This window comes from Salvelinus namaycush, chromosome 31 (genome assembly GCF_016432855.1).
Source record: "Salvelinus namaycush isolate Seneca chromosome 31, SaNama_1.0, whole genome shotgun sequence".
Lineage (NCBI taxonomy): Eukaryota > Metazoa > Chordata > Actinopteri > Salmoniformes > Salmonidae > Salvelinus > Salvelinus namaycush.
In genome coordinates this window covers 4945273-4955483 of record NC_052337.1, presented here as the reverse complement: position 1 = coordinate 4955483, position 10211 = coordinate 4945273, and the positions used below count along the sequence as shown (strand labels likewise).

At 40.2% G+C, this 10211-nt stretch overlaps 1 protein-coding gene across 1 annotated transcript; it reads left to right on the top strand.

Annotated features, from left to right (window-relative positions):
* Positions 1–6715: 6715 nt before the first annotated feature.
* Positions 6716–9909, top strand: LOC120026101 (lysozyme C II). The gene is made up of 4 exons (XM_038970907.1): positions 6716–6932; positions 7174–7335; positions 9168–9246; positions 9609–9909. The coding sequence occupies exons 1-4, from the start codon at positions 6806–6808 to the stop codon at positions 9673–9675; spliced, it is 435 nt and encodes a 144-aa protein (XP_038826835.1). The 5' UTR covers positions 6716–6805; the 3' UTR covers positions 9676–9909.
* Positions 9910–10211: the final 302 nt, after the last annotated feature.

The window sequence follows — 10211 nt, the reverse complement described above, 5'->3', positions numbered from 1 at the left end:
GTGGACTCCAATCAAGTTGTGGGAACATCTCAAGGATGATAAATGGAAACAGGATGCACCTGAGCTCAATTTCGAGTGTCATAGAAAAGGGTCAGAATACTTATGTAAATAATTATTTAAGTTTTTTATTTTTAATACATTTGCAAACATTTCTAAAAACCTGTATTTGCTTTGTCATTATGGGGTATTATGTGTGTAGATTTATGAGGGAAAAAATGTATTTAATCAATTTTAGAACAAAGCTGTAATGTAGCAACATTTTGAGAAGGTCAAGGGGTCTGAATACTTTCCGAATGCACGGTAGGTAAAGTCCATTCTCTGTTTTTTTTTCTCATTTTCATCATTTCACTTTGTCGAACGAAAGTAACACAGGGGGAAAGTAACATGCCCATTTTCTCAGATAATATCGTAGTGAAGTCAGCATGTTCCAAATGTGGAGGATAACCCCCCTGCCAAATAACAGCCCAGTCTGACCATGCTTCTCAGAGTTATCAACAAAAAGTGGTTTTGAGCGATGTAAGTTTTTAAAAAAACATACCCGGAAGTGTTTTTTGGTTGTAGAGTTGTGTTTAGTTGTTTAAGGTTCCAAACATATGTTATTGTCTGAACACATCTAGTGACTTTATTACAAAATAGGTTTCAAGTATCATGCTAACTAGTCTTGGGTGTGTCCCTAGAAGAAGTTACAGGAGAGACGGGTGGGACGAAAGTCACACAATATAAACTAGTGACCTGGGCCAGTAACCGAAAGGTTGCTGGATCGAGTCCCCGAGCTGACAGGGTAAAACTTTGTCGCTCTGCCCCTGAACAAGGCAGTTATCCCACAGTTCCCTGGTAGGCCGTCATTGTAAATAAGAATTTGTTCTTAACTGACTTGCCTAAGTTAAATAAGGTTAAAAAAAAATATATAATAATTTACAACCTCATTATTCAAATCGACACACAAATGAAATTATGTCTGATTATGTGAAATTATGTCTGATTTGTTGAAATTAACGAGCATTACAAACCAGAAACGTAGAGATAAGACAGATATTGTGCACTTCTCGCCATATGTTACTCCCGCCCCACCGTTAGATACAAAAGTAAGGTTGCGGTAGGTCTGTTCTCTGTCTATTTAATTTAAACTCATTTACCCTAGGAAGGTAATTACAGTTGCTAATGGTAGAGGACATATTGTTTGTCATAATATATGGTATCTCTAGCTCTATTGAGTAATTAGGAATTTTTGTCCCGGTTTTTCGTCCTTCCCTACATATAATGCTTCAGTCTGGTTTTAGACCCCATCATAGCACTGAGACTGCACTTGTGAAGGTGGTAAATGACCTTTTAATGGCGTCAGACCGAGCCTCTGCATCTGTCCTCGTGCTCCTAGACCTTAGTGCTGCTTTTGATACCATTGATCACCACATTCTTTTGGAGAGATTGGAAACCCAAATTGGTCTACACGGACAAGTTCTGGCCTGGTTTAGATCTTATCTGTCAGAAAGATATCAGTTTGTCTCTGTGGATGGTTTGTCCTCTGACAAATCAACTGTAAATTTCGGTGTTCCTCAAGGTTCCGTTTTTGGACCACTATTGTTTTCACTATATATTTTACCTCTTGGGGATGTCATTCGAAAACATAATGTTAACTTTCACTGCTATGCGGATGACACACAGCTGTACATTTCGATGAAACATGGTGAAGCCCCAAAATTGCCCTCGCTGGAAGTCTGTGTTTCAGACATAAGGAAGTGGATGGCTGCAAACGTTCTACTTTTAAACTCTTGACAAAACAGAGATGCTTGTTCTAGGTCCCAAGAAACAAAGAGATCTTCTGTTGAATCTGACAATTCATCTTGATGGTTGTACAGTCGTCTCAAATAAAACTGTGAAGGACCCTGATCTCTCTTTGATGAACATATCAAGACTGTTTCAAGGACAGCTTTTTTCCATCCACGTAACATTGCAATTGCAAAAATCTGAAGTTTTCTGTCCAAAAATGATGCAGAAAAATGAATCCATGCTTTTGTCACTTCTAGGTTAGACTAATGCAATGCTCTACTTTCCGGCTACCCGGATAAAGCACTAAATAAACTTCAGTTAGTGCTAAATACAGCTGCTAGAATCCTGACTAGAACCAAAAAATTTGATCATATTACTCCAGTGCTAGCCTCCCTACACTGGCTTCCTGTTAAGGCAAGGGCTGATTTCAAGGTTTTACTGCTAACCTACAAAGCATTACATGGGCTTGCTCCTACCTATCTTTCCGATTTGGTCCTGCCATACATACCTACACGTACGCTACAATCACAAGATGCAGGCCTCCTAATTGTCCCTAGAATTTCTAAGCAAACAACTGGAGGCAGGGCTTTCTCCTATAGAGCTCCATTTTTTATGTAATGGTCTGCCTACCCATGTGAGAAACGCAGACTCGGTCTCAACCTTTAAGTCTTTATTGAAGATTCATCTCTATGATTGAGTGTAGTCTGGCCCAGGAGTGTGAAGGTGAATGGAAAGGCACCGGAGCAACAAACCGCTATTGCTGTCTCTGCCTGGCCGGTTCCCCTCACTCCACTGTGATTCTCTGCCTCTAACCCTATTACAACAGTCTTGAAGGAGTTCCCATATATGCTGAGCACTTGTTGGGTGCTTTTGCTTTACTCTGCAGTCCAACTCATCCCAAACAATCTCAATTGGGTTGAGGTTGGGTGATTGTGTAAGCCAGGTCACCTGATGCAGCACTCCATCACTCTCCTTGGTCAAATAGTGTGGGGTTTTATAAGGTTTGACATGCTTAGCTAACTATAAACTAGTAGGGCTTTTTATGCATTAAAGTTTGAATTTCTGACTCATGTGAACCTACATTTTACATTGTTCTCAGGCTTACCAGTGCTCAGGGCCTAACCCTTAGGGTGTAGCCTAAAGTATGTGTTTGTATGCAACAATGTACCAGGGCGTAAGAGATGAGCAGAAGTGTGAAATAATGTGTGTGTGTGTGTGTGTGGCAAAAAAGGAGCTGTACTGTGTGACCGAAACTGTGCTAATCTTAGAGAGGCATATGAGGGGTGTAGAGGGAGGGGGGTGAATCAGGAGACTGCTGACTATGGTGTACAATAGACAATAACAGATAAACTATACACACGAAGATCATCTGTGAGGTTCTGAATTATGCACTACAACCCAATACTATATGTGATTGTGATTGAATACTCAATGTGATTGAATATTAGCAACTGTTGGCCTGGGCGCCTGGGTGTCTGTGTGTGTGTGTGCTGGAAGTAACAGTTAGCCCCAGATAAGTGTGCTGGGAAGCTGTGGTTAGCCTTGAGCGAGAACAGTGGGCTTTGTATGCAGGTGCAAATAGCTCAGACAATGTTGCAGAGCTGTCTGACCTCAGTCTCTGGGGTGAGGGAGCGTAATCTACACAGCAACAGCATCGGGACATCACATGCGCTAAGGGGCTAGGACTAGCTTAAGCGCCAACACCAACGATAGGCTGGGTGAGTCTAAACCACGCCCAGTCTCTACTCTGACAGGCCGGCTCGGAAGCGGGAACTATCTCTGTCATGAGTATATTATAATATCTTTGTCAGGAACAAGTCAGTTCTCTGTCTTATCCTGCGTGATGACACAGTGAACCCGTATATACGGAAATTGCATTTGCCATTTATTAACTTTTGAATTAAACAATTATTTTAACCAAGTTCAGGTGTGCTATTGTTCCTATCTCAGTTGAACCTTCGCAGCCTTAACAATAGCCCTTACGCAGCCTAGAGGTGTGTTTTGAGTCATTGTCCTGTAGAAAAACAAATGATAGTCCCACTAAGCGCAAACCAGATGGGATGGAGTATCGCTGCAGAATGCTGTGGTAGCCATGCTGTTTAAGTGTCACCAGTAAAGCACCCCCACACCATCACACATCCTCCGTGATTCACGGTGGGAACCACACATGCGGAGATCATCCGTTCACCTACTCTGCGTCACACAAAGACACAGCGGCTGGAACAAAAAAAACACATTAAATAATTATGCTTTCGTCTCTGTGTTGTCATAATTGTCTTTCAATTCGCAAGAGACTGAATGTGTCTGTCACGAGAATTTTCAATCCCAATGATAATAACTGACAATCAATAGCTCTGACCAATCCCCGAGATCTGTAAGACCATGGGTTTAATAATAATTAGTCAAAGACTCAGCTTATGCAAAAAGATAGTACAGTTTATTCACGAGAACGCTCTGAAGTCCATTATACAAAGACATCCATTTTTATAGCTGCGCACATACTTCCACACAAACAGTAGGTATCCTACGCACATACATACACACAAACAGTAGGTGAGTTTTATCCTCCTCCATAGTTCTCACCACTGCGTATCACTACCCAGCCGACAGTTCCATTCCCCCGAGATTAGGGAAACCTTGAGAAGTACTCCCTGTACTCAAAAGTCTCTTAGAGGGCTAGCCAGGTCGGTCCAAACACAGTTTAATTGTTCTCAGTTTTTTTCTTCGGCACACACATACAAGTTCAAATCCTAAACTACACCTTTCTCAGACAGTCTGTTTTTCCACTATACAGATACATTGTTTAATCTAATTCTGACTAAAACTACACACATCATCAGATTCTAATTTTATGATTCTAATCAATTCCATACAATTATAAGGTTTCAGAGTGGAATTATTTAATCATTATCTTTAAACATATAAATTATTTTATCAGTGTCTCACCAGCGAAAGCATCGAAGTGAGCGAAACAGCGCCCCTCTATCTCTCTAAATGCAGGCCACTTTATCTGATGAGGTCTGGTCATGAAGAATATGACATTGTTGCCGCCCGTAGCATTGAATGCATGGGAAGCCAGCGAGCATTTGGTCTAACCTTGATTAAAAGTATAAAATAATAGCCAATCAGCGTAGAGCTAAACTGAGCGAGCTCAACTGTGAATGGTCCTAGCGTGCCAAAAACAAGTGTCAAGGGAAGCCAGTTTCGATTTGGCTTCACTCCTATCACAGAGAAATATGTCATCGACAGAAACAATTTGAATTGTTGCATCTTGTTGTGTTGTTGTCCTCTGGTAGCAAGCTAGATAGCAAAAAGTCCCCTTCCTAAATTAGCCATAGTTGGAGATAGGGATTTGGATTTGTGATTTTACTTTATTCTCCGTGCTGGAGATGATTAAGGCGATTCTGATCCAACCATAAAATACATTTTCCCTCTGGAATGAGAGGATGGAAGTTCAAAATGTAACTAGATGTAGAAGGCTAATGTTAACTAGCTAACGTTGCCCATGAAAGGAAGTTAGGCTAGCGATCAAGCGTTTTACCCAGGTAGCTTAGGGCAACAAAAAATAAAAGCGTGTACTGTATGACAGTGTCATTGACCGTTTCGTTAACATGAAAGAAAGGAGGGTGGCATTTTTTTTTCTACTTCCACAAACACACACACAAAAACAGAAATCAGAACCATGAACAGCCACATCATGTTTAGCATACGTTGATTGGACTAAATTGCTTTTGGTATTTTTTTGTTGTCACTGTATTATACTAAGCAGAGGTGATTTGATGATGTTGAGATGGTGCTGGAATAGTGGAGGCAGCTCCTGTTTTCTTTGTGACGTGCAGTAAATCTCTGTGGTTCTAAATCAATAGTTGTTTACTAGTCTGCAAAGCATATGAACTAACAGGTTATAGAGCAAAATAATCTATGAACACTGGTTACTTCAATAATATTTACATTCTGTGTAGCCTAGTGGTTAGAGTGTTGGGCTAGTTACCGTTAAAGGTTGCAAGTTCGAATCCCTGAGCTGACAAGGTACAAATCTGTCGTTCTGCCCCTGAACAAGATTGTTCCTAGGCCGTCATTGAAAATAAGAATTTGTTCTTAACTGACTTGCCTAGTTAAATAAAGGTAAACATTTTTTTACCAACTTTGTGTATATACTGTATTCAATCATGGCTTTTCCTATATAACTACTGCTGTACACACCTTTTCTATTCATATACTGTATTTAACAGATGCTCTTATCCAGAGCAATTAGGGTTAAGTGCCTTGCTCAAGGGCACCTCGATAGATGTTTTACCAAGTCGGCTCATGGATTTGAACCAGCGACCTTTCAGTTACTGGCCCAACACTCATAACCGCTAAACTACCTGCCATTATGTGTACATGTATTCCTATTCCGGTCTCTGACATTGCTCATTCTGATATTTCAGAATGTATAATGTTTCTGGATTATGTGTGTATTGTTTTTTTTTAATATATTTTGTATTGCTCGGTATTACTGCACTGTTGGAGCTAGAAACACAAGCATTTCACTGAACCTCCGATAACATCTGCAAATCGGTGTATGCTACCAATAAAAGTTTATTTGATTTGATCTATTGGGCATAATGATGATACTGAAAAATACAGTACCTTAAATCTAATCTACTGGGCATAATCATGATACTGAATATACAATTTTTAAACACTGAATGAAGCCTTTGTCTTAAAAAATACCCACTATGCATTTAATACTGTATCTAAATCATATGTTATGACATTTTGGGACTGTCATATCTTTGTGTCCTTTAAGTAAGCAAGCAACCACCAAGAAAAAAAAGTCTGCCTAACAAAAGGTTAAATGGGAAAACCCTCAGTTTCACAACCACTACTTTTTTCAGAAGCTGTTGGCACATATCTATTGTGTAAATAGTGTGATATCAATGTCTCTTTCATCCTGAGCCTTTATAAGGAAGCTGCAGTTGACTTGTTCACACTTTTAGAGACACAGGCCTTCTTTTCATCCAATCCATTAGACCTTGCTGTCTGTCTGTTCAGAATGAGAGCTCTTGTTGTTCTCCTGCTTGTGGCTGTGGCCAGTGCTAAGGTGTATGACAGATGTGAGCTGGCCAGAGCGCTGAAGGCATCCGGAATGGATGGCTACGCTGGAAACAGCCTCCCCAACTGTGAGTGATAATATACTTGATCGTGGTCTTTGAGGATGTGTGTGTGTGTGTGTGTGTGTGTGTGTGTGTGTGTGTGTGTGTGTGTGTGTGTGTGTGTGTGTGTGTGTGTGTGTGTGTGTGTGTGTGTGTGTGTGTGTGTGTGTATGGTTGTATGTTTCTGAGCTCCAAAAATATCTTACCATTGCTAACCTTACACTGAGGATAATGTTGACATTCACCGCGTGAATATATGTCCTCTAAGGGGTGTGCCTGTCTAAATGGGAGTCGAGCTACAATACCCAGGCCACCAACCGCAACACCGATGGCTCCACCGACTACGGCATCTTCCAGATCAACAGCCGCTACTGGTGTGACGACGGACGTACCCCGGGGGCTAAGAACGTCTGTGGTATCCGCTGCAACCGTGAGTAGCCTGCATACCGAATGGCATCGCATACATAGAGCATTACTTTTGACAAGAAATGTGCCGGGTTGAGGGCTATTGGCAGTGTACCCCTTGACTTATTCCACTTATTTTGTTGTGTTACAGCCTGAATTTAAAATGGATTAAATAGAGATTTAGTGTCACTGGCCTACACACACACAATACCCCTTCATGTCAAAGTAGAGTTATGTTTTAAGACATTTTTACAAATTCTGGAGTGCAAATTTGCTTAACAAGTCACATAAGTTGTGTGCAATAATAGTGTTTAACATGATTTCTGAATAACTACCTCATCTCTGTACCCCCACACATACAATTATCTGTAAGGTCCTTCAGTTGACCAGCGAATTTCAAACACAGATTCAACCACGAACACCAGGAAGGTTTTCCAATGCCTCGCAAAGAAGGGCACCTATTGGTAGATGGTTAAAAATAAAATAAAAAGCAGACATGGAATATCCCTTTGAACATGGGGAAGTTATTAATTATACGTTGGATTGTGTATCAATACACCCATTCACTACAAGGATACAGGCGTCCTTCCTAACTCAGTTGCCAGAGAGGAAGGAAACCACTCAATGAGTCCAATGGTGACTTTAAAAAGTTACAGAGTTTAATGGCTGTGAAAACTGAGGATGAATCAACAACATTGTAGTTACTCCACAATACTAACCTAAATGACAGAATGAAAAGAAGGAAGTTTGTACAGAATACAAATATTCTAAAACCTGCACCCTGTTTACAATAAGGCACTAAAGTAATACTACAATGTGGCAAAGAAATTAACTTCATGCCCTGAATACAAAGTGTTATGTTTAGGGCAAATCCAACACAACACCTCACTGAGTACCACTCTTCATATTTTCAAGCATGGTGATGGCTGCATCATGTTATGGGTATGCTTGTCATTGGCAAGGACTAGGGAGTTTTTTTTAGGATAAAAAGAAACAGAATAGAGCTAAGCACAGGAAAAAGCCAAAAGGAAAATCCTAATCACAAACCTGATTACTTCCCCTTTATTTAGCCCTCTGTGTTCATCAGTCCTTAGGTGTTATTGATTGTCTCTCACGTTCAGTACGCTTCCCATGTTTGTTCTTTTGTATCTGTTCCGTATTAAACTCACCTTCTGCACCTGCTTTCCGACTCCCAGTGTATACGTAACACTGGGAGACAATTATACCTTTCAGCAGGACAATAACCTAAAACACAAGGCCAAATATACACCGGAGTTGCTTACCAAGAAGACAGTGAATTTTCCTGAGTGACATAGTTACAGTTTAACTTAAATCGGCATGAAAATTCATGACAAGACTTGAAAATGACTTCAAAAATCTCGCAATGATCAACATCCAACTTAATAAACAAAGAATAATGTGCAAATGGTGTACAATCAAGGTTAATAATACTTATGTAAATTAGATATGTCTGTATTTAATTTTCAATAAATTTGCACAAATTTCTAAAAACATGTTTTCGCTATTGTCTGTAGATGGGTGATAAATTCAATTTTGAATTTAGGCTGTGACACAACAAAATGTGTAATAGGTCAAGGGGTATTAATACGTTCTGAAGGCACTATAATGTTGATCTTACATAATTCTGATGTTACATTTGAATACAGTCAAAATGAGAATAAACAGACACTGGGGCTCCTGGCAGGCCTACTTCTCTATCGTAAAACCCTGACCCAACTTACCTGCATTGTTTCATTGTACAGTAATCTGCTGCTATTGTTGTTGTTTTTTAAGCTTTCGGTTCCTCCTGTTTCCCGGACGGTACTATGACTAAAGGTTTCCTCTTTCTTCTGACAGAGCTGCTAACTGATGACATCACAGTGGCGATCCGTTGTGCCAAGCGTGTGGTGTTGGACCCGAACGGAATCGGGGCATGGTAAGGTGGCAGGTTTCCCTGAAAGTACTATGTTACAAAAACATTTAAGTTACAAAAGAATTTGCCATACTTTATGTTACCTGTAGCCCAATATCACTCTACAAGGCAATGTATAAATGGGATAACACGTAACAAATTAGCTCTCACCTTTTAGAAGAACTTAAATGGTAAGAACTGCCTGTACATGGTAATTATCTAACTGATATACTCCCTTAAAATGACCCTGAATTAATGCCTACGTAATGTAAACCGTTTCCGAGTCTTCTATCATCCTTCAATTCCACATTATGTTCTGTTGTCTTATAGCTGATATTTAATGTCTATATATCAAATATCAACATGATGGTGTGTGTACATTTTAGGGTGGCTTGGCGCCTTCACTGTCAGAATCAGGACCTGAGGTCCTACGTGGCTGGCTGCGGGGTCTAAGACCATACTGGAGCAGCTGAACACTTCTCAACCCATTCTGAAGCAGACTTAACTCATTGGATGAATCCATTCTGTACTATCCATCAGCATCTGCAGCTTTAACTAGTAAACTTTCACATATTGATACATTTTAGATTTAAGCAATAAGGGCCTAGGGGGTGTGGTATATGGCCAATATACCACGGCTAAGGGCTGTTCTTAAGCACGACGCAACGCGTGCCTGGATACAGCCCTTAGCCGTGGTATATTGGCAATGTACCACAAACCCCCCGAGGTGCCTTATTGCTGTTATAAACTGGTTACCAACGTAATTCGAGCAGTAAAAATAAATGTTTTGTCATACCTCTGGAATACCACGGCTTTCAGCCAATCACCATTCAGGGCTCGAACCACCCAGTTTATAATACAGAGTAAATCACTAATAATCAGTTTTTTTGCATCAAATGTATCATCATATATACTGTATAATATTCCTTCATGTCAAATCAGTAAACAGCTCAACATGCTTACCCATAAAAATCAAACAAGAATATGTT

Excerpts from the sequence above, each read along its gene's own strand:
- LOC120026101 (XM_038970907.1), top strand. The coding sequence starts at position 6,806 with ATGAGAGCTCTTGTTGTTCTCCTGCTTGTGGCTGTGGCCAGTGCTAAG. Across the intron at positions 6,933-7,173 it reads TGGAAACAGCCTCCCCAACT|GGGTGTGCCTGTCTAAATGG; the intron begins GTGAGTGATAAT and ends ATGTCCTCTAAG. Across the intron at positions 7,336-9,167 it reads CTGTGGTATCCGCTGCAACC|AGCTGCTAACTGATGACATC; the intron begins GTGAGTAGCCTG and ends TTCTTCTGACAG.